Genomic DNA, 23833 nt, shown 5'->3' on the forward strand with positions numbered 1-23833 from the left:
GCTGGAACCTTTTGGCACGAAGTGCTGCAGGAAATGCCTTGTGTCCACACCAGAGTGACCTCCTGGGTGAGGGGGCATGCACACAACTGCACCAGCCTCCCCTAGACCAAGGAGTCCTCCCACAATGCACTGCTGCAGGGGCCTGGCTGGTCTCCCAGCTGGGCAGGGTAGCCTGAGTTGGGCAGCAGCCCCATCCTCACTCCAGGTCCAGGAGCACTGCACCCACCCCATCACAGGTAGCAGCTGCTTCTTTAACGTCCCTGTGACTCCATCACCAGAGCGCTGAGGTGGCCCTGCCCATCAGCCCGGGGGCTGGAGATCCAGAGCCAGCAACACTCAAGTCGTTCACAGTGCTCGAACGGGGATTCTAAGTCTGTGGAGTGGACAGATGCAGAGGTCTTTCCATGGAGCTTCAAGCAAAGTAGTAGGGCACCACTGTGAGCAGGGCAGAAGCTTGGAGACTCCCACATACCATGGGCAGCACTACACAGTGTGGGCAGAGATGAGGCCAGCTCTGTATGGGCACAGCCAGGATATGCTTTGTTGCAAGCTGCGGCAGCTCCTTTCCCACTCACCGTTGTCTCCCTGTGCTTCCCCAGGGAGCATGGAAGGGGGCAGCACGCACAGCAGCTGCCAGGCGTGGGGCTGGGCCCAAATGACAGAAGAGTAGAGACCAGTACAAGCCAGCACGATTAGCAAGAAGGCCCAGAGCCCCCAGCCTGGTGCTTAGAAGCCTTAGCCCTAGCCCTGCTGAGCAGCAGCATGCTCCGAGCCCAGGTCATTCTGCCAGTGTATGACCCAACGGGGTAGGAGTTGCTCACACAGCAACGTAGGAGCACCGGGAACAGTTAACCACAGGCCCTGGCTGAAGCCAGCAGAGCATGTCACTGTCAGCCCATTTTCCCCAAGGCTGGGGAGTTCACCCATCTCTGAGACAGCCCCACAGAGCAGGTGCTGCACCCAGGGCACGGCCCCCCCATCGTTTCATGGAGCTGGCCCCCCGTAGCATTGCAGGGGAGGAAGGATGCCCAATGGTTCAGGCACATGCCTGGGATTCTAGAGACCTGCTCCACTAGGCTGACTCCAGACTGTCTGGGCCTCTGGCCCCTCTGTGCCATGGGAACACCAGCACCATCCTACTGGGCCATGGTGGGGGAAGGTAAGGGAGAGGGTAAATCAAGTCCAGCCTGGGAGCAGACCAGATACCACAAGGGTAAGGGGCCTGAAGCAGGGCAGGAACTAGAGACTGGCCCTCGCCTCCTGCTGAGCGAAGTTACTTCTCTCTTCCTCAGCGAGACCCTGCACACCAGGGACCCTCCCTTTGTTAGTCCGATGCCGGTACTGATCTACCATCCATCCACCCCCTCTTCTCCTCCATGCTCAGGGTCCTACACAGCTCCTCTGCCCACAATCCCAGACCAGGGGACGGTGTCTCATGAGAGTGCAGGGAATTCAGAATGGAACTGCTACCTTCCCTGCATTCTTGGGATCCCTTGGGCTAATAGATGGTGTTGGTCCTTGCAGGACTGCAGCCGTCCCTGCCTGGCTGTGGAGGAGAGGGGTTTTTTTTGCTCACACTTTAAGAGCTCATAACAAGAGTACCAAATGGATTGGTCTGATTTGCACTCTGGTTTTAAACACCCAGCCCAGCAGGGCATTACTGAAGTGGAGTCCTGGGTTATCCGAGAGGGGAAGAGACAGGCACCCATGTGTCAGGGCCTGCTGCAGGGGGGGGACTGCAGTGGTGATGCCTGAGGACAAGGACATGTTGCAGCCCCTGCCTCTTGGGACAAGGCTTCCAAGACCCTGGGTTTCTGAAAGGTGCAGCTGGAAATGAGACTTGGGCAAAGCTGGGAACAGAAGCTGGCTGGCCTGATGCATGCCCTGCCCCTAGCCCATCCCACAAACCCCTAACTGCCCAGTACATGAGCCCAGAGAGGTTGGGCTCTGGCCCCAGGGCAGAAAGGACAAGGAGCCTCTGCTGCTGCAGAGCCAGACACCTCTGGGGCTGCTGTTACTGGTGACAAGAGCTCTACTAAGTGATCCGTTAACAAAGGGTCTGACTGATGTGCATGCAGGGTGCATGGGTCGCTGCAGGCCCATGGGCCTGGAGACAGCTCCTCTCCCAGCACCCTACAACTTACCAACTAAGCATGAGGCTGAGAGGAGGCCCCATTGGCCTTCTGGCCTGGGGGCTGTTCAAGGCTGCACTGCAACAAGGTGGGGAATAACCAGGTCAGTAGCACTTAGCCCCAGACCACTTCCCGCAGTGGGGAAGCCAGCCATCCTCCAGGCTGACCCAGGGCCACTTGGATGGTGCCAGGAGCATTACAGTGCCGGGGAGAGAAGGGTTGTTCAGGCTGGGGAAGAGAACATGGTAACAGTTTCAAGTACATAAAAGGTTGTTACAAGGAGGGAGAGAAATTGTTCTCCTTAACCTCCGAGAACAGGACAAGAAGCAATGGGCTTAACTTGCAGCCAGAGTGGTTTAGGTTGGACATTAGGAAACACTTCCTGTCAGGGTAGTTAAGCTCTAGAATAACTACCTAGGGAGGTTGTGGAATCTCCATTGCTGGAGATTAAGAGCAGGTTAGACAAACACTGGTCAGCGATAGTCTAGATAACACTTAGTCCTGCCATGAGACCAGACTAGCTGACCTCTCGAGGTCCCCTCCAGTCCTATGGTTCTATGACTTGCAGTCAGAGCAGCAGGGGCTGTTTTGTGAGGCAGAACGCAGTAGTCCAGACTGGGACTTGGTCGCGACAGCAAACTAAACCCCTTGTCTTGGGAGAGGGCTGTGAAATGGCAGCCTTGAGGAGGAGAGAGCTCAGCAGTGTGACCCACCTGAGAGAGGCTACATGTCAAGGAGCAGAGCCTCCAGTGCCACACGATGGAGTACATTGAATGAGCTCCCAGTTCATTCACTGTAGGACCCTGGGGTTCCTTTCAGGCCTCCCAGTCGAGTACTGAGAGGGCCAGTCCCAGCCTGGCTTGCAATCCCCTGGAGAAGCACATGGCAAAGCAGAGGTTGCAGCATGCATGAGACAGAACTCAATAAATAGAAGCTTTTATTACAATAGAAAATAGTAAAACTGTCCTGGTTAAAATAGACTCACTGCCCCTTCCAGGATCCCAAGCAGCTGCCCAGCCCCACTGAGGGAAGAGTTACAAGTAGCAGGCCAGGCTCTGTCCTGCTGAGCAGGCACAGATAACTCTGCCCACGGTCACCCTGGCCCCCTCCGGGCAGGCAGCTCCTGGCTCAAGACAAGAGACATCAGGGAAGCCACAAAAGGCCAGACACAAATATGGGTTTCAGCAGGACGGAACTGAGAGCAAGTGGACATGCAGTAGATACACCCGACAGAGGAAAGGCTGGCCCCAGATGCTTGCCTATTTACCTGTCCGAGCAGGCTTTGGCTCCACCACCCACCTTGCTGGGCTCCCACTGGGCCTGGACCCCAGGGATAAATAAGAAGCGACCTTGGCATGGTCACTACTCCCCATGAGTGAGACTGTCAGAAACCACCGGGCTGCAGCTCTGTGCAGCTTCCATGAGGTTATGTCAGTGTCTGCACCACGAGTCACCCCTCTGTGCATACCCCCAGACCCAACCAAGTCAGTTCAGCTGCCAGACCAGCTAAAAAAACAAAAAACAAACCATTCAGTGCTCCCCTCCTCCCCACCAGCAAAAGCCTGGGGTCCAGAACACAGGAGCAGGCAGAGGCCACTGAACAGGAATGTCAGGCAGAGTCACCTTCACTCTGCCCCTCCACAGCAGTATACCCAGCCAGGCGGCCAGCTCTGCCCGTCAGCAGCTACCATGCTCACTCCAGGACCTCCTGCATTGTCTTCCGCAGCTCGATGGAGAACATCTCCTCCCAGGGACCACGGATCCACTCAACCAGCTGAGCCAGCAGCTCAGGACATTCTGTGTGGATGTGCCAGGTGCTTTCCACCTTCAGCACCTACATGGGGAGGAGGGAGGTCAGGATGGCCCCAGCTCTGGTGATTTTCAGCTCCAATCTCACAGGCCTGAGATCAGTGCCCTGTATCCTTATGCCTTGAGAGCTGGCTACACCTTCTGACCCCAGCAGCTAGTGCACTCTCCAGCAGCTGAGTGCCCAGTGCTGGAATCCATGCTCCTAGCCACCTGTTGCAACAGGCCCCATGCAGCCAGGGATTCAGCTCCTAGGCACAGGAACAGGATCTCCCTGTGCCTCACTGCCAGGACATGGCTTGGCTGTGCTGGTGCAGGCATACGCACACTCTGGTGAACAAGAGCAGCAGCTGCTGGCTGCAGGAGAGACCCCGCGCCTCACCTGACACCCCAGCCAGAGACCCTTGGGTCTGAGACAGGAGAGAGGTTATGACAGAACAGAGGGTCCTCATGAGGGTGGGCTCTGAGTCACAGCCCAGAGCAACAACCCCTGCCCCAGGCACTGGGGACTCCATGCGCCAAGGGATGCCCCCTGCCCTGTTACCTCATCATAGAACATCAGCTTGATGTCACAGGGAGAGAAGTGGTAAGTGATGATGCTGCTGATGCTGCTGATTGGCTGCTTCTCCTTCAGCTGGACACTGCTCTCGGTGGGCACTTCCCTCTCACCAGCCGTACCTGGCGTGAGCTGGACCCACTGCCACTGGTGATTCTCCTCCAGCAGGAACAGAGTGCTGCAGGTGCTCAACAGAGTCACAGGGAAGGCAGAGGCACCTAAGGGGGAATCGGACAGGGAGTCAGGTCACTGGGCTCTCCTTACTCAGGCCCTGGATTCCCCATGGGGCTGGCTTCCATGCCCCCAGGCCCCGCCACACCAGCCCCCAAGGGGAGCCCCGCCTACTGTCGAGGAGTGGGTGGTGCAGGAACCCTGACCAGTCATGGGGGGGCTGAAGAGGGGACAGGGAAGCAGCTCTTTCCAGCTGCCCTGCTGAGGGACAGGCCCAAGCCTCAATCCCTGGATCTCATGGCCAGACAGGCCCATTCGATCATCTAATCTGACTTCCTGTATAATAGGCCAGAGAACGACAGCAGCTACCCCTGCACCGAGCCAGGGACTTGTCTGAGGAAAGCTCCTGCCAGGAAGGTACCAGGCTGGATATGCACAGTCGAGATGGAGAATCCACCACTTCCCTTTGGAATCTGTCCCAGTGGTTATATTGCCTGCACTGGGACAACACGTGCAGCATATTTCTAACCGACTTGTTCTGCCTGTCTCCATTCAAGTTAGGAGCCTTGCAGCAGCAGGCAGGATCTCCCCAGGAAGGTACATACAGCTAATCAAGGCACTGCTCTGTCTCCTCTTTGGTAATCTTCAGTCACACTGCGGGGTGTTTTCTCTAGCCCTCATTTCTGTGCTCTTCCCTGCACCTCCTCCAGCTTTTCAGACAGACACTTTTCAAAGTGCTGACATCCATACTGGGCTGCCTGAGATGGTGCAGCCCCAGCCTGGAGCCTGTGACAGTCACTGGCCCTTTGAGAGAGGTGGAGATGCTGCTGCCTTCCACGCCGCAGCTCTGAGGGGCTCCTACAGGGAACCCTTCTGTCTGCTCCCACCAATGGGCCAGCTGTGCCACCTACATCCCCATCCCCAGGTGTGGGGATACTGCCACAGCTGCAGGCGGAGCAGGGTCTAGCACAGGATAATTACCCCATACCTTGGATCAAATACGCCAGCAGGTAGAAGAAGCAGCTGGACATGCCATCTACAGCCACTGAGCACAGGGCCTTTTCCAGTAGAGGCCTGGAAGAGAAGACATCTGTGAGCTGCAGACACCCACCCACATGGCTGCAGACTGCTCCAGGACAGTTCTCTTCCACCACATCCTGCCCTGCAGGTGAGGAGGCCCCAGAGTTCCCCAGTCCTGTCCCAAGCATGTTCCTGCTGCCTTCCCAGTTCAGATTCAAACCCTTCCCTTCTGGGCTCCACACTGCCCTGTGCCTGCCCAGATCAGGTCCTGCCTTCTGTTTGGCCATGCTGTGTTCTGTCCACCCCTCTCCTGCTCCCAGCTCCAGAACTCTCTATGCCTGGCTCTGCTGCCCAGTCCCTCCCAAATCCCCTCTCCAACCTGCTACCCCACCTATAAATCCAGTGCCCGAGGGCAGGCACCTGGGGTAGGTGTTTAGAGTGGGTGTCCTGCACATCCGTGGGGCTGTATTAATGGCAGCAGGCTGGGAACACGCCACAGACACCATATGGGGCAGGGAGGTGCTGCCCCACAGGCTGCTCTTACCACAGCCGATGCTGGGGATTCATCTCAACAGTGTGGATTTCCTTCACTCTGCTCCTGGGCTTGCCTGGCAGCTCCTGCAGGAGATCTAGACAGGAGCAGCAAGGCAGACTGTTACCTAGGAGTCCCTGGTGCAGCACACAGGTCTCAAGTCCAGAAAGCACATCCAGGGTCAGTGCTCTCGTCCCTGGGCAGGTGGAGTTTCCATGTTAGAGCGAGTCATTGAAAGCACACTGGGCTATTTCACCTGCTTCTTCTCACCAGAGAACACACATGGCGAGGTGCAGCCTCTTGGCAGGACAGGGGGAAGATTCCCTGCCCCAGAGGGACAATGGACAAAGGCCCCTCCCTTCCCCACAACTCTTACATGTCAAGCACTGTAGGAACTGGTCACAGCGGCTCTGGTTTCGGATTAGCAAGTTGTAGGAGGCCTTGGGATTGTCAAACTCCATCCGCAGACTCTGGTGGCCCAGCCCCATCTCCAGGTAGCAGAGATCGGATAGATAATGAGAGTCATTTTTCTTCAGCCAGTCCACTGGTTGCCCCCTAAACAGAGGGCAGAGTTCTCCACAACTGCAACAGGCTGCAGTCACCCCACAGCCCTCCACTTCCTCCTCTCCCTCTCTAGGCTCCTATGCAGGCCTCTACCAGGAGAGCCACCAGCTGCTGAAAGCTCAAGAGAACCCACAGCATGGAGCTCTGAATGAACTTCAGCACAGCAGGGACATAAGAACAGCCACATTGGGTCAGACCAAAGGCCCATCTGACCCAGTATCCTGTCTTCCGACAGCGGCCAATGCCAGGTGCCCGAGGGAATGAACAGAACAGGGAATCAAGTGACCCATCCCCTGTCGCCCATTCCAAACAGAGGCTATGGACACTTCAGAGCATGGTTTTGAATCCCTGCCCATCCAGGCTAATAGCCACTGATGGACCTATTCTCTATGAACTTACCTAGTTGTTTTTTTTTTTGTTTATTTTTTTTAAACTCTGTTATAGTCCTGGTCTTCACAACATCCTCAGGCAGGGAGTTCCACAGGTTGACTATGTGTAGCGTGTTTTGTTTGTTTTAAACCTGGTGCCTATTAATTTCATCGGGTGACCCCTAGTTCTGTGTTGAGGAAGTGTTATTTGTGTGCTCTCATTTACTTTCTGTACACCAGTCATGATTTTATAGGCCTCCAGCATATCCCCCCTTAGTTCTCTTTTCCAAGCTAAACAGTCTTTTTAATTTCTCCTCCTATGGAAGCTGTTCCATACCCTTAATCGTTTTGTTGCCCTTTTTGGAGACTTTTCCAATTCCAATATATCTTTTTTGAGATGTGGGCAAACCAGGGATTTATATAGAGGCAATATGATATTTTCTGTCTTATTATCTACCCCTTTCCTTATGGTTCCTAATACTGTTAGCTTTTTTGACTGCCGCTGCACATGGAGTGGATGTTTTCAGAGAACTATTCACGACTCCAAGATCTTTGAGTGGTAACAGCTAATTCAGGCCCATCATTTTAGATGTATAGTTGGGATGATGTTTTCCCATGTGCATTGATCAACACTGAATTTCATTTGCCATTTTGTTGCCCAGTCATCCAGTTTTGGGAGCTCCTTTTGTAACTCTTCAGTCTGTTTTGGATTTGTCTTGAGTAGTTTTGTATCATTTGCAAACTTCCCCCTCACAGTTTACTCCTTTTTCCAGATCAGTTATGAATACGTTGAATAGGGCTGGTACCAATACAGATCCCTGAGGGACACCACTGTTTACCTCTCTCAACTCGGACATGCCCAAGAGGCCAGGACCAAGAGCCTTCAGCAAAGAAACTGCCCCAGGCCCTCACAGCCTGTGTAGCATTGCTCCTCACCTGATCTCCCCAGTGACTTCTAGCACATGAATCCTGAGATCCGAGGCCACCAGGAGTGCAGAGAACTCTCCATACCGGCCAAACTTCACCACGGCCACCTGGAAGAGCACAGTGTGGGGAAGGTCACAACCCGTAACAGCCTGCTCCCTTGTCCTGGGCGTTACGGAGCATCTAAGCCACTTCTGCCCCAGGCACTCACCCAGCCCGCCTGTGCAGGCAGTCTGAGTGTGGAGGGCTCTGCCCCAGCCAGGGCCGGACCGCCAGGTCTGTGGGAAGCCCTCACCTTGAGAAAGCACTGGAATTCCTCCACATTCTCCTCAAACACCTCCATGTCCAGGTAGAGCCTGAGGCGATGGTCCACGGAGCGGAAGTCCCTCACGTCCAGGGTGCTGTTTGTGGCTGCAGAGAGCACAACGGACAGATCAGCGATCCTGTGCTCCTGCAGCAAGGCTGCCGCAGTGAGCAATCCCTCCACCAGGTCCCAGCAACGTCAGCAGCCAGGCAGTGATGCTCTGGAGTCATCGGGCATGTGCACACACAGGGAGAAGCCAGTCTGTTGGGTTCCATCCACCCCATTCCCTCAGGTCAGCACAGGGTTCTTGGCCACAGCATCACCCCTCAGGCTCTGTTCATCTAAGCAGCGAAGCCCTGTTCCTTCAGTACTGAGCCAAAATGGTGGGAGTCCTCTCCTAAAAGCATCCTCCATCTGCAGATGTTCTCATCCTGCTCTAAACCCATTTTTCACCCTGCTCTGGTGTTGGCACCCCTGGGAGCTACAACACTCCTGGCTTCTATGGAACGACAGTTCCACCATGGCCCATAACCAGCCCAAGAGTCGCTTTGCAGTGAGGTGCTAATCCAGCCTATCACTTATCCTAGAGCCAGCCTCCTTTGTGCACCAGCCTGGGATCCTTCTGATCAGCACTAGAGGGCAGGAACAGCTGCCAAGGCCAAAAGAGATGCAGAAGAACAGCGAGAAAGCTGGAGAGGAGCCCAACTCAGACACCTGATGTGTGCCCACTAATCGCAACTTGACCCTAAAGCACCTGCCAGCCTGGCCCCAGGAGTGGCGGCATCCTTGGGGGAAGCTTGTTTTACTGGACCAGATTTCCCTCACCTGAAACTTCTATGAGAAGCCACAGGGCTTAAGCAAGGGCTAAGTTTGATTCAGCTTTGAGGGCACTAGCAAGAGGCTATTTTAGACCATGCGATCCAGCCTTCATCTAGTGGGCTGAGTCTGGCACCCCCAACTACGCGATCCACAGTCCCACAGGTGCCTCTTTAGAGCACAGCAGCAGGAGTTAGACACAGGGGCACTGCCAGGGATTGTGAGGGAGGGTGACTCAAGGCCAGGCGGTCCCTACTGGCAGGAATCCCAGACCCTTCAGGAGTCCGGGACACCTTTCAGCAGGCAGGGCCAACAGCCCGAACACAGGCCCTTCTCACGCAACTGTGAAGTGAGGGCCTGTGAGCCCAGCACGTACCCCCGAGATCACCATGGGCAGGAGCAGCCACAGACCCACAGCAATTCCCACGCATGCCAGCCTCATCTAATCAGGGGAGAGCAATTAGCAAAGAATGCCTAGGAGAGACAGCTGCCCAATGCCCCTTACTGACTGACAAGCCATTTGGCCACCAGCCCTGGGCTCCAGTCCTGTCTCTGCCATTGGCGGCCCATGGGCATGTTGCCCCCAGGACTCAGTTTCCCATCTGCAGGATGGGGCCTGGGCTCTGGAAGGGAGGGTGTGAAGGGTCAGCACCATCCCTGCTTGGAGCCGGCGCTCCTTTCCATTCAGCACTCTGATCCCTCTCCCCCAGCCCAGCAGGGCCTCCCCAACCCTCACCCAGCTGGGACTGCCAGCACCCGGGGCAGGTACCCGCGCACACAGCTCCAGCCCTGCAGCACTCACGGAGACTGAGGTTCCAGGTCTCCTCGGACTCGGAGTTGAGCGAGAGCTGGGAGGGCGTGGGCCCACGGGAGGCGCCATAGTGGTAACTCCCCATCAGGCTCCCCGCACTGGTGTCTGTCCGGCTGAGGGATGAGTAGCAGCTCTTCAGGCCCAGCTCCTTCCTCTTGCCGTCCCCGTCGGAGCTGGAGTGGATGGTGCTGCCATGGTCACCGCTGAGCTCCTGGGTCCTGGGGTCGGTCTCGGAGCCGTCATCCTCCCCACCAATATAGAACTGCCCGCTCTGGCTGCCCAGGACAGACGCTGCCTCCAGACTCCCCTGGGGGCCCGGCTCTGACACGGCTTTGTCTGCGTGATGTTGCGAGGGCAATGGGGTGCTGGAGCGCCTCTCGCAGGGAAGGAGGACGACGTGGTCACTGGAGCAGCTGGGGCAGACCATGGGCTCACCAGGGGCAGTAGCCTCTGTAAGGGGTGGGGGGTTGTCAGGACTAGACAGACATGGCTCTTCCCAGCCCAGCAACTCAGGTTAAAAAATAACCAAACAAACAAACAAACAAAAAAAACTAACTTTTTTTTTTTAAAAAAAAAAAAAAAAAAAAAAAAGGAAGATCCAGGCCAGTCCAGGGCACTCACTGGTATGGGGGGGAAGCCCAGCCCAGCCAACAGCAGCCTGGTCTGCTGGTCAAGTCCCTGCTCGGTCAGATTCAAGAACAATCTAATTAAAAAGTCTCCCTGAGCAGCTGTCCTCAGGACCACATCACCACACTCCTAATCAGCAGACAACACTCCACTGACTCCCTACATCCCCCTGCAGCTTCCCAGCTCCCTCACCTGCTCCCAGACCCCAAGGAGCCATTTGCCTTAGACACACAGAACAGCCTGGTGGACAAGGCAGGCTCCGTCCCACCCATGCCCTGATCTGTCCCTCTCCCAGAGTATGTTCTGTTAGCACGAGTGCCCCCTCGGCATGGCCAACTGATTGCACTTCTCATACACCCTGCACCATTGCCAACACTTAGGAAACTGGCACTGGGCTGTTTTCTGTATGCGTTCAGTCTGCCTAGCACCATACCTTGGTTTGGCTGAGTTGAGGTCTCCATGCCTTTGCCACCTTCAGCCAGTGCAGGATATAGACTCTGCTGCCACAGTGCCAGGGGCTGGGCAAACTCCTGCTTGCATTTCAGGCACTGGAGCTTCATGGATCCCTCCTCTACTCCTGGATGTCTGCGATTCTCCTCCAGAGCTGGGGACAGCACTCTCAGCACACACTGAAAACAGCAGCATTGGGAGAGATGGAGAGAGTGGCTGCCAGGGGGCTGTGTGTTTGAGTGAAACCAGGGCATGTATGCAAGTTGGACACACCTGACACAGCACAAACCTGAGCTCGGAATTCGAGCACAAGCACTGACAGAACCTGGGGGGTGGGGAGAACCAGCTAGCAAGATCAGACCTGGCCAACATAACCTCAGCCTCGCCACGGGTGCATGAGCAGAGACAACTGCCTCAGTTCCACACCAGCATGTCTGCAGGATGATGGGTCCCCTCACACGCAAACTGACAGTTCAGTCTAACCAAATGCTGAACACCCAGAGGTACAGTCCAACCAGGTCCTCCAGCTAGAGGAGGAAACCCAGCCCTGCTTCTAGCTCCTTGTCCAAGCCTCCACCCCAGCTGCTGCTTCACTAGAACTCTCCTATGGCTCCTGACCCGGCTGCCCCATATACACTCTCTCCAGAGACGACATGACCCACATTTGGGGTCTGTGCAAACAGACCAGGCAGGGGGCAGCTCATTTCCAGTCTCTGCCTGGACACACCGAGGAGTAGAGGCAGCAGGATTTCCTCACGTTTACAGGGCAGCTCTTCAGAGCTCTCATCCACTGAAACGGCCTAGAGCAGCCTGTTCACTCTTAGTTAAACACCCAGAATCCAGGATGTGGATGGGAGATCAGCGCCAATGCACTTCCTGTCCCCCAGCAGGGCTTCAAAGGCCTGAGTTTAACTAGCTAGCTTCGATTCGACACCCTCCTCAAAACAAGTGTACTTCCTAGCCCCAGAAGGCCCTTGTGCCCAGAGACCTGCCCCCTCCACAGCCTCACAGGTCAAGGGGTAGTTGTTACTCCCCACACCCGCAGGTTCTGCGCCAGCCATTTAGTGGGTCCTCTGCTCCCCTCTGCAGCCTCCCAGAGCTTTGAGACAGATACGCCCAGCAGAAGCTGCAGACCCCAAGTGTTATCTAGACCTTGGGATGTCAGTGTATGTATGCCCTCACTCTAAACACCGACAGACCCCAGTCGCTGGCAGGCAGGATGGAACCTGCGATCTTTGGAGCTAAACACATGAGCTAAAAAAGCCATGTGGCTCTTAGCTGCGGCTGTAGCAGACTCAGTCTCTGGGCGCCCCTAGAGGTGAACAGAGCCCCACACCCAGCAGGCCTGGGGCCAGAACAAAAAGCCAGGTCAACTGTGGGGGCACTAGCCCTGCTCATGCCACTGGTCTGTGCCAGCTCAGCATATTGAGCTCACACCTCCCCTCACCTGCACACAGAGCTCTGGATGATCATCCAGCACCACATATCTGCGCTTCTGACGGTCCTTGCGGATGTAGCTGAAATGGAGTGTGAGGACAGGGAACACACGCTCCAGGCCCTGCAAGGAGGAAATACAGCAAAAAGCCCAGATCCTAGGCAGGAGAGGCCAGCCTGTGGCTACGTGCTCCTGGGATTTAGCAGAGTACTGCACAGCACACCGGGCAGGACCCTTTATGGAGGCATCCTTTAAAGGAAACGGGCAGAAGAGTCAGCCCATAAGCACTAAAAGCACTGAAATGTTCCAAGGCCCAGATCGAAGCACTATTCAAAGAACGCCTGCTGTGCCATGCAATGCCTCTACCCAGATCGGGGCCAGGGAAGACCAAATGAGTCAGTGCTGCCAGAAGGGCTAAGGAGGGGATGAGGAGAAATGTAGGAGGCACATGAGATCACCACCAATTCTAAGCATACGTGGAAAGTCCAGTGAGACTATCTGGACACAGTGATGTAGTAGCTGTGTTGGCCCAGGATATTAGAAACAAAGTGGGTGAGGTGGACCAGCTTGTTTTGAGCTCAAAAGCTTGTCTCTCACCAACAGAAGTTGGCCCAGTAAAAGATATTCCCTCTCCAACCTGGTCTGGACACAAACAAGTTATTTTAGAGTCTAACTTGATCATATGCTACAACGGGAGGCCGTGGTCAGCAGGACAAAGGAAACAGGCTAACCAGATTACTGAGCTGCCAGCAGTTTTACAGCTATGGAGAAGCAGGACTATACTGGATGATTAGGGAAATTTGCTGGACCAATCTCAAAGAAACCTGGTAGGTGCTGCCCAGGCCAGGAAGCGAAACCCAGCGCTATGCTGGATTACAGCATGGTCGAGTACAAAGTCCAACTGCAATCCTTTCAGCCAAATGATGCGTTAAGAGCTTTAACCGCTCTATTTCTGTAACCCTTGCCCAGGAGAGCAATTTGTTCTACTCCCAATGCAGAGGAGCACGTCCTGCCCGGTCTCTAACTGAACTCTTACTGCTGACCTCTGCACCATTGCCCTCCTGTGCATCCTTCAGCAACATGGAGCTAGGGAGGTCTAGATACATGTGGAAGGGAGAGGCTGGCTTTAGGTTTTGCATGCTGGACTGATGACCTCTTCTCCAATCAAGGCTTTTCCACCCCTCAAGTCTGTGTCTGAGATGTTGGCCCATATGAAGATTAACAGGCAGGCACCTCACACAGAGCCCCAACTCACCATCCTTTTCCAGGTCATTTCAGAGGTCTCCACTTTCTGCAGGCTTCTCAGTTCCAGTTTATGGAGGACTCTGGCGGCTTTCAGCTCCACCTCAATCACATGTCGGGCTGTGACGCGCAGGAAGATCCAGTCTGGCTCTGGGTCACCATCACCTTCTATCTGGCTCACTAACACAGGCTGGCAAAGGTCCACTGCCAAGTAAGATGTCGAAATGTTAGTACACATACAGCACTCCACCCTCCGTGCCTTGCAGGGGAGCAACAGCTCCCCTGGAGCCGGGGGAGGATGGAGGGAGTGCCAGGTGCAGTCTCGTAGCAGGGTGTGACCAGAGCAGGAAGAGGACTACATGGAGATGGACTGAAAAGCTTCCCTCAGGCAGAACCTATTTACCTTCTGGCTTCTCCTCTTCCTCCTGGGCCACAAGCTCATCCGCTTCCATCTCTCCTTTCTGGCTTTCTCCCAAGGACTCCTCCAGTTGCGGCTCCTTCTCCTCCTCCCTCATGCCGTCCAAGGGGAGAAAGGTGTCCCTCAGCAACCCAGAGGGCGTCTCTTGCTCCTGGGTGGTGCTCTCGCTCAGCATGTCGGTGCCAGGCAGGCTGCCTGGGACCTCCTTTGCAGGACAGCTAAGGGAGATGACAGGCCTCTCCCGGTCGTGCTCCTCCAGTTGTCTCTTGTACTGGAGCCAGTCAGCACCAAAGTGATCTCGGAAGGCGTCCATGCGCTCCATCTCCTTCTGGTGCTGCAGGACCATCCCTGAACAGAGAAAACATCCTGGGGGCCTGAGGAGAGTCACTGCCCACAGAGCCCCCAAGCCAGACCCCCCCCATGGGCGGGGTAGTTACTCTGTTATGGACAAGCGGAAAGTCTCACCAGCTGAGGAGGGCAGTGCCTGGTACTCATGCTCTGTATCACTGGGCTCGGAGATGCTCGGCCGGCGCACCTTAACATTTCCCTGGAAGGGACAGAAAGAGCAGGGTTGAGTGGCAGAACCATCTAGGTGACGAGACAGACCGTGAATGATCCCTCAGTCCCCAGAGAGCCTGAGGAGGCCAGAGCACCCCCTCCCCATCACATGGCACAACTCCCCCAGAACATTTGTTCCAGTAGGTCCAGATTTTAACCCAAGCCTCTTCCTCGGAGACCATGGTAGCTAATCCCATTATACAGCGAGGCCAGGATCCCCACACTGCCAGCAGAGGAATGGATCAGACAGGGCCCCACTGTATTTCACATGACAAAGGAGCCATTAACTCTGGGTACTGAGTGACTCAGTCACAGTCAGCCCTGGATCAGGCCCTTCATCCAAAGCCCCTGCTATGGAGCAGAAGCAGCAATAGAAGACCTTGGATTTTCTTTGCGGGAGCCTGGCAGCCCCACTCTCCCCTGGGGACTGGCTGTCACTGAGGTCTGCGCCGCAGGAGCTGTCCAGGGCACTGCGGTCCAGCAGGGTCTTCTCAGAGGTCGAAGAGTGGATTGACTGGGCAATGACCTGCCCAGATTTTGGAAGGTGCTGAAGCCAAAGAGAGCGATAATAGCTGAGCATGAGGGGAGACCAAGGAGGGTGTGGGAGTGAGGCAAATCAAGCCAAAGCATGGAGGGCCAGGGACTTCCCTAAAGAGATTGTCTGGTTCCCCCAGAGCAGGTGGCAGGTCCCTAACTGTCTGACTGGGGTGGCTTTCCCTCCATCCTCAGTTTAACCCAATACCTGCAATTCCTATGGACATAGGTAGAGATCTGACTGGTTAATTGGCATCCCAGAGGTGCTGTATGTAACATGGCACCTTGCTGGGGGAGATGGAGGTCTCCAGGAGTTTGGTCTGAAGCAGGCTATCACTGCACCACACCTACTGCCCTACTGCTCATGTCTGGAGCACAGTGGATGGTCCCTAACAACAGCTAGTTACAGTAAGAACAGAGCAGAGATGAGCTGCTTTCAGGAGGCAGAGCAGTTGATGGAAAAACTCCAGGATAAGGGGCATCCCCACCCCAGAGCAAGCTGCAGTTTATCACCCCGTACTCACCATCAGGTCTGAGGTAGTCAGCAACTCTCCATCCAAGAGGAGCTGTAATGACAAAGAAACCCAACTATGGTCAGCTGGAGCTCAGTGCAGCCTCCTATTGGCCCGCTATATCAGTTGAAGCCTGTATCCACTTAGCCTTAAGACACAACTGTTACACAGCCAGATGCCAGCCTGGCAGGAACCAGATTTCCTTCTGCATTCCTAGTGCAGAGTCACTGTACAGTGTCCTGTGAACGAGACTGTGATGGAGTAGGGGCTGTCTGCATGGGGGATTGGACAGCAGGGGAGGACTTTAGGGAATGGACTATACCTGAGCCTGTAACCTGAGCTAGGCAAGGGGGGTGAGAGGTCAACACTTTCGCCCGGGAAACTAGACAAAAGGAAGGAGCCAGCTGGAGGGGGTTAGTTTCAGTTTCGGTTTGGGGCTGGGTGGTTGGAATTCCAGGGATCCCAGCACCCTAAAAGCCCAGAAGGGCTTGATTGAGGAGTCCTGATTGTGCCTGCAAGCTCTGCTGTAACCTGCGTTCCTGTTGTCCAATAAACCTTCTGTTTTACTGGCTGGCTGAGAGTCCCTGAGAGTCCCCGAAAGAGGGGTGCTGGACCAGACTCCCCCACACTCCGTGACAACTGGTGGTAGTGGTGGGATATACTGCACCCTGTGGACGGCGCTTCCTGCAGTAAGTGACTGGGGAGCAGTAAAACAAAGGGACAATTTTCGGGGTGATTAACCCCTGGAAGTGTGTGCCCAGTGAGAAGGACTTTGCAGTAACAGGGTCCCCTGGGGGACTGCAGCGAGCGGTCCCAGGGGCGGAGGAGTCTGCAGCTCGACCCTGGCAGAGAGGTGGTGACCTCAAGAAGGGCTGGTGCACTAGGGGTCTCCCTGGAAACCGTGGGGAGCAGTGAGCACCCCGGCCTGTGAGTGGCCAGCAGGAAGATGTAAGCCAAGCAGCGCAAGTGCAACCTGGTGGAGCTGCGCAAGCAGAGGGGGCTGCGCAGTGGGAGACTCACCAAAGACCAGCTGATTGCCCAGCTGAAGGAGGGAGACCGCTTGAATGAACTGAGCCCTGTATCTGAGGGAAGCAGCCTGGCAGATGCAGCGCAGGCACTAGTGTCTGTTCCTGCTGGAAGTCGTCAGCCGGCAGCTCAGGGCTTCCCGAGACCCCCCATTCTGATGCCAAGGGGAAGGGCGGGGAGGAGCCCAGCAAATACCGAGGGCACCGTGACCGCCCAGGCCAGCAGGGGATCATCCTGGCGAAGCTCACCCCCCCAGCAGGGGATCCTCCCGGCGGCGCTCGGCATCCGTGGAGCGTATACAACTGGAATATGACAGGGAGCTGAGACGGAAAGAGCTTGAGTTAAGGAGGCAAGAACTGAAGGAACGGGAACACCAGCGTAAACCTGAGGCAAACCAGCGCCAGCGTGAGCTGGAGAAGGAGAAACAGCATAAACATGAGCTCGAACTGGCCCGGCTGGCGAGCAGTGGGGCCCCAGTTGCGGTGAGCGAGGGGGGACCCAAGCCTACAAAGAGCTTTGATAAGTGCTTGCTGGCCCAGCGAAAGGAGGGGGAGGACAGATACCTTCCTGATGGCCTCTGAGAATGCCTGTGAGCTGCACAGGGTTGACCCTGCAGACAGGATCTCATTTCTCACCCCCTTACTGGACTCCACAGCCGTGGAGGTATACAGCCGGATGAAAGGGGCGGAGGCAGGGGACTATGAACTGTTCAAACAGGCCCTGCTCCACGCTTTTGGGCTGACTCCTGAGATGTACCGGAAAAAGTTCCGGAGTCAGCGTAAAACCCGTGAGATCACATACCTACAAAAGGTCAATCGGGCGCAGGGGTATGGCCGCAAGTGGACAGCTGGGGCCCAAACTAAAGAGGACCTGCTTGACCTATTCATATTGGAGCACCTGTATGAGCAGTGCCCGTCCGACCTGAGGCTGTGGTTGAGGGACCAGAAGCCGGAGAACCCGCAGCACGCAGGCCAGCTGGCTGACCAATTTGTGGACAGTCGGGCAGGCGATAACAGGGAGGAGTCTCGAAGGAGCAGGCCTGCCTCAGTGCAGAGAGAGTCATCATGGGACCTCCCAGTGGGGGCCTATGGAGAACCCCCACCAAAAGGGAACATCCAGCGTCAGGTCCATCCGACCCACTCAAGGGGACCCACGAGACATGGGCTGCTATCACTGTGGCCAACGAGGTCACATACAGGCCCAGTGCCCCAAACTCAGGGACAGACCAAGCAGACCCAACCCGCATAGGGTTGACGAGGTAAAGACCCAGTCGGATGAGGGGCAACATTCCCAGGAAAGGGGGGCTAGCAGCGTACAACCTGTGAAGGAGGGAAGAGGTCCCCAGGTCAGCTCCTCTGGGGGGCTGGATGCTTCAGGTTTTTGGTTTACAGGGTGGGCGCAGGGCTGCCCCTCCGGAAAGAGTGCCTTGTTTCCCTGGAGGTAGATGGGAGGGAGGTCACTGGCTACTGGGACACGGGCGCAGAGGTGACGCTTGCCCGGCCCAAGGTAGTGGCCTCAGATCAAATGGTGCCCAACACCTACCTGACCCAGATGGGCATGGGCAGGACCCCATTCAAGGTGCCCGTGGCGAGGGTATACCTGAAGTGGGGAGCCAAGGAGGGCCCTGAGGACATGGGGGTACACCCACATTTGCCCACGGACATGTTAATGGGAGGGGACCTCGAGGACTGGCCAAGTAACACCCAGAGTGCCCTGGTCGTGACTTGTAGTCAGAGTCAGCGAAGGGCACTGTGCCCCGACATCGGGGACGGTAATCTGCCTGAGGTGCAGGACCCTAACCTGGGGTGGGGGGGGAATGCCCAGGGACACTGCTCAGAGAGGCTGCGGCCTCAGACCCAGCCAGCAAGAGAGAGCAGGTCCCCATCCCTGTCCCAGCTGCTGAGTTCCAGGCCGAGCTGCAGAAAGATCCCTCCTTGCAGAAGCCCAGGGACCGGGCCAACCTCAGTGCGGTACAGACCATGAGGAGAAGTTGCAAGGAGAGGTTACTGTGGGAGAATGGGCTCCCCCAGGGGAAGCAGAGGCATGGGGGATCAGGATGCAGCTGGTGGTGCCCCAAAAGTTTTGCCACAAGCTACTGTACCTGCCCATGACATCCCTCTTGCAGGGCACCAGGGAATCCGGTGCACCAGGCAGAGGCTGCTCCAGAACTGTTACTGGCCTGGGGTCTTTACCCAGGTCTGACAGTACTGCCAATCCTGTGACCCCTGCCAGAGGGTGGGGAAGGCCCGGGACAAGGGGAAAGCAGCTTTGAGGCCTTTACCCATCATAGAAGAACCTTTCCAGAAGGTGGCCATGGACATAGTGGGACCTCTCAGCAAGACAACCCAGTTGGGGAAGAAATACATCCTGGTGGTGGAGGTGGATTTTGCCACTCGCTACCCCGATGCAGTGGCCTTGTCCTCTATTGAAGCAGACACCGTGGCAGATGCGCTGCTGACAATTTTCAACAGGTTGGGGTTCCCCAAGGAAGTCTTAACAGACCACGGGTCCAACTTCATGTCGGCCCTGCTCCGGTGCTTGTGGGGAAAATGTGGGGTTCGGCATAACTGGGCCTCAGCGTATCACCCCCAGTCCAATAGGCTGGTGGAAAGGTTCAACGGGACGCTGAAGATGATGCTAAAAACATTTATGAACCAGCACTCGCAGGACTGGCACAAGTACTTACCTCACCTGCTGTTCACGTACAGGGAGGTACCCCAGGAATCTACTGGGTTTTTGCCTTTTGAACTGTTGTATGGAAGGCAGGTAAGGGGGCCCCTAGACCTGATGAGAGATGAATGCGAGGGGAAGGCCACTCCCGAGGGAGAGTCAATGGTGGAGTATGTCCTGACCTTCCGGGAAAGACTGGCCGAGCTCATGGGCCTGGCCAGGGAGAATCTGGCCGAGCCCAGAGGAAGCAGAAGGTCTGGTATGACCGCACGGCCGGGCCCGTTGCCCTTTGCACTCCGGGGATCAGGTGATGGTTCTCATCCCCTGTGAGGAAAAAACAAACTCCAGGCCGCCTGGGAAGGGCCCTTCAAGGTTATCAAGCAACTGAATGAGGTAAACTATGTGGTGGAGCTGTCAAACCGGGCACATCACCGGCGGGTGTACCATGTGAACATGATGAAACCATACTATGACAGGGGGAATGTGGTGTTGGCCGTGTGTGGACATTGGGAGGGGCAGGGAGATGACCCTTTAGTGGATCTATTCCCTGGGACAAAAGCTGGTTCCCCCTGGAGGCGATTCCCCTCTCTGATCAGCTGACCCTGGCCCAGCACGCTGAGATCAGAGGGGTGCTGCATCTATACCGACAGCTGTTTTCCAACCAGCCTGGACGCACTAATTTGACTGTCCACAGGGTGGAGACCGAGGTCACATCCCCCTATAAAAAAAAAAGATGCTCCCCTTTTCGGGTCACTGGTAAAAACTGCCCAGGATCTAGAAAGAGAGGTCAGGGACATGCTGGCTTTGGGGGTGATCCAGCAGTCTTCCAGCCCTTGGGCCTCGCCAGTGGTGCTGGTCCCCAAGAAGGATGGGTCAATCCGGTTCTGTGTGGACTATCGAAAGCTCAATGCCATCACCGTATCTGATGCCTACCCCATGCCCAGGCCTGACGAGCTCCTAGACAAGCTGGGAGGTGCTCGGTACCTCACCACCATGGATCTTACCAAGGGCTACTGGCAAGTGCCGCTGGACGCAGATGCCAGGCTGAAATCGGCCTTTATCACCCCTCTGGGGCTCTACGAGTTTCTGACCCTGCCCTTTGGCCTCAAGGGAGCGCCGGCCACCTTCCAGCGCCTGGTGGATCAGCTACTGAGGGGGATGGAGAGTTTTGCCGTGGCGTATATTGACGACATCTGCGTCTTCAGCCAGACCTGGGAGGACCACGTGTCCCAGGTTAAACGAGTGCTGGACCGACTCCGGGAGGCTGGGGTAACCGTAAAGGCTGAGAAGTGCAAGGTGGGGACGGCTGAAGTATCTTACCTGGGCCATCGGGTGGGGAGCGGCTGCCTAAAGCCGGAACCAACCAAGGTGGAGGTGATCAGAGACTGGCCAGCTCCCCAAACCAAAAAGCAGGTCCAGGCCTTTGAGATGGCGGGGTACTATCGAAGGTTCGTGCCCCACTTCAGAGCCATAGCCGCTCCCCTCACTGAGCTGTGCAAAAAGGGGAAGCCAGACAAGGTGGTCTGGACTGAGCAGTGCCAGGAGGCTCTCCGGGAGCTGAAGGAGGCTCTGGTTAGTGGCCCAGTTCTGGCAAACCCAGATTTTGACAAACCCTTTATGGTGTTCACCGACGCCTCAGACATGGGACTGGGAGCGGTGTTAATGCAGGAGGATGAAAAACGGGGAGAGACACCCCATCGTGTACTTGAGCAAGAAGTTGCTACCCCGGGAACAGAACTACGCGGCCATTGAGAAGGAACAGCTGGCCATGGTGTGGGCCCTTAAGAATCTGGAGCCATCTCTCTTTGGGCGACACTTCACCGTGTACACCGACCACTCTCCCCTGACCTGGCTGCACCAGATGACAGGAGCCAACGCCAAGCTCCTGCGGTGGAACCTGCTCCTCCAGGACTATGACATGGACGTGGTCCATGTGAAGGGAAGTGTCAACCTGATAGCGGATGCGTTGTCCTTGAGAGGGGGCCCCTGAACTTCCCCAGGTCACTGGGCAGAGTGACCCCGCTCAGTTCAGTCTCGAAGGGGGGAGAGATGTGATGCAATAGGGGCTGTCTGCATGGGGGATGGGAGAGCAGGGGAGGACTTTCGGGGATGGACTATACCTGAGCTAGGCAAGGGGGGTGGGAGGTCAACACTTTTGCCTGGGAAACTAGACAAAGGAAGGGGCCGGCTGGAGGTGGTTAGTTTCAGTTTGGGGCTGGGTGGTTCGAATTCAGGGTATCCTAAGCTGGGATCCAAGCACCCTGAAAGCCCAGAAGGACTCGACTGAAGGGTCCTGACTGTGCCTACAAGTTCTGCCGTAACCTGTGTTCCTGTTGTCCAATATACCTTCTGTTTTACTGGTAGAACTAAAGCCGATCTTCCAGAAAAACATCCTGCTACCATAAACCTGGTGAACTATCCCAACTCCCCTCACTGCAAAAGCTGGCATCTTACTTCTAGTCTGAATGTCGAGCTTCAGCTCCCAGCCCCCAGGCTGTGTTATACCTTCATTTGCTAGACTGAAGAGTCCGTTATCAAAAGGTACTTCTAGACTGAACAAGTCATCCTTTGACTGTCTCTTCAATGAGCTCTGTCACTAGATGTAGCTTAACCTAAGTCATGGTTTCCAGTAAGTAAGATAGAAAAAGAAAAAAGAGCTGCTCCCAAGAAAGTTACTCCTGAGATTATGAGAGAAGCAGGGATAGTTCCTGTACTTTGGGGGCAAGGGAGATTTTAAGACCTGCACTGATGAGAAATTTTTATGGTAGCATCTAATCACTTTTAAAGTCTGCAATTCTCTTCTTCCGCCCAGCCCCAAAACTGCCTGACAGACTGATCCCACAGCTCCAGGGCAGATTGTACGTAGCAATGGCTTCAGTCCAGATGGTCAGGGACTAAACCCCCTGCCTGGCCATCTGCAAACCCCCAACTGCCAGAAGCTGGAACTGAATGACAGGAGATGGATCATTTGATAAACTGCCCTGTTCAGTTCATTCCCTCTGAAGCACCCAGCACCAGTCACTGTGGGAAGACAGGACACTGGGCTAGATGGACCATTGGTCTGACACAGCATGGCCATTCCCCAGACTGCATATGGAGTATGTGGCTTCAATACTTACACTGAAGGAAGCTGCCCTGGGAGACAAGTGTACGATGGTTGCAGATCGGTGGTTCTGGTGAAACCATAATGGGTTTCCCTCCAAGTACAGCTGGGAGAGAGAGCGCAACACAGTATGTGTCACTGTACATTTGCATTCCAGACTCCCACCAAGCCTGCCTGCAACCAGTCCCCTCCCACATAGCAAGGGCTAGCAACAGACAGAGCCACTTCCTCCAGCTGGGATGGCAATGAAGTGGCCCATCCATGAAGGAGGTAAGCCTAGCACTGCCACCTCTCGTGGTCTTTTGGACCTGCTGTTTGATTTCATTCTCTTTGAATTCAAAGGATCTCCAGGTCATGTTCCTAAATCTACGAGAGCCATTCCAACAGGAATGCCCTGATGTGTAGTTCATAGAATCACAGAAGATTAGGGTTGGAAGGGACCTTAGGAGATCAGCTAGTCCAACCCCCTACTCAAAGTAGGACCAACTCGAACTAAATCATCCCAGCCAGGGCTTTGTCAAGCCGGGCCTTAAAAACCTAAGGATGGAGATTCCACCACCTCCCTAGGTAACCCATTCCAGTGCTTCGCCACCCTCCTAGTGAAATAGTTCTCCCTCCGCCCCTCTGAACCAATATCCAACTTAGACCTCCCCCATTGCAACTTGAGACCATTACTCCTTGTTCTGTCATCTGGTACCACTGAGAACAGCTGAGCTCCATCCCCTCTGGAATCCCCCCTTCGGTTTCTACTCTGCAAAGACACTGCAAAGCTTGTTCTTAACCTCCAGCTGTGCGCAACAGATCAGTGACTAGAGTTTGAGCATTTCACACATCCCAGGGCGCCAGAGACTGCATAGCGGAGAGGACAGCTGGAGTCTATTCCTAGTTGTGTATCAGAATGGTCTCAGATCTAGCCAGTGATATTCCAGAGGGCTCGCATATACTGGGGAGTGCACAGGGGTCACCAAGGGCAAGATTTGGCCTGCATAACCTATGTGAGGCAATGGATGAGGGAGAAGGAAAAATCCCAGCTTGACCTGGAAACAGGGTGAGGCTGCAGGGCTGGGAGTTCTGGAAGACATCCCTGCTGGATTCATTGAGAAAGTGAACACAGACTGCAGTGTCCTTCTTGCAGGGATCCTTGCCAGAGAACCATGCCAGGCCTCACCCCCTCCAACTTTCCTCACTGATATCAGAGTCTGCACTGAACTCAGACTCCTCTTCTCCCCTGCATCTCAAGACTCAGGGGTCTCC

The 23833-nt window shown here is 55.5% G+C and overlaps 1 protein-coding gene across 1 annotated transcript in view; it reads right to left on the bottom strand.

Moving 5' to 3' along the window:
• Window positions 1-3052: 3052 nt before the first annotated feature.
• Window positions 3053-23833, bottom strand: part of STK11IP (serine/threonine kinase 11 interacting protein) — a 33897-nt gene continuing 13116 nt past the window's right edge. Inside the window, exons 9-24 of the mRNA XM_032774485.2 lie at window positions 22596-22685; window positions 15793-15834; window positions 15114-15281; window positions 14642-14723; window positions 14162-14524; window positions 13772-13962; window positions 12529-12639; window positions 11065-11260; window positions 9996-10454; window positions 8369-8484; window positions 8086-8183; window positions 6594-6772; window positions 6230-6314; window positions 5654-5739; window positions 4483-4712; window positions 3053-3966 (exon numbers count right to left, since the gene is read on the bottom strand). Coding sequence (XP_032630376.1) covers window positions 3826-3966; window positions 4483-4712; window positions 5654-5739; window positions 6230-6314; window positions 6594-6772; window positions 8086-8183; window positions 8369-8484; window positions 9996-10454; window positions 11065-11260; window positions 12529-12639; window positions 13772-13962; window positions 14162-14524; window positions 14642-14723; window positions 15114-15281; window positions 15793-15834; window positions 22596-22685 — 2637 coding nt within the window. The 3' untranslated portion in view covers window positions 3053-3825. The remainder of the gene's footprint in view (window positions 3967-4482; window positions 4713-5653; window positions 5740-6229; window positions 6315-6593; window positions 6773-8085; window positions 8184-8368; window positions 8485-9995; window positions 10455-11064; window positions 11261-12528; window positions 12640-13771; window positions 13963-14161; window positions 14525-14641; window positions 14724-15113; window positions 15282-15792; window positions 15835-22595; window positions 22686-23833) is intronic.

Source organism: Chelonoidis abingdonii, chromosome 10 (assembly GCF_003597395.2).
Source record: "Chelonoidis abingdonii isolate Lonesome George chromosome 10, CheloAbing_2.0, whole genome shotgun sequence".
In the NCBI taxonomy this organism is placed as follows: domain Eukaryota; kingdom Metazoa; phylum Chordata; order Testudines; family Testudinidae; genus Chelonoidis; species Chelonoidis abingdonii.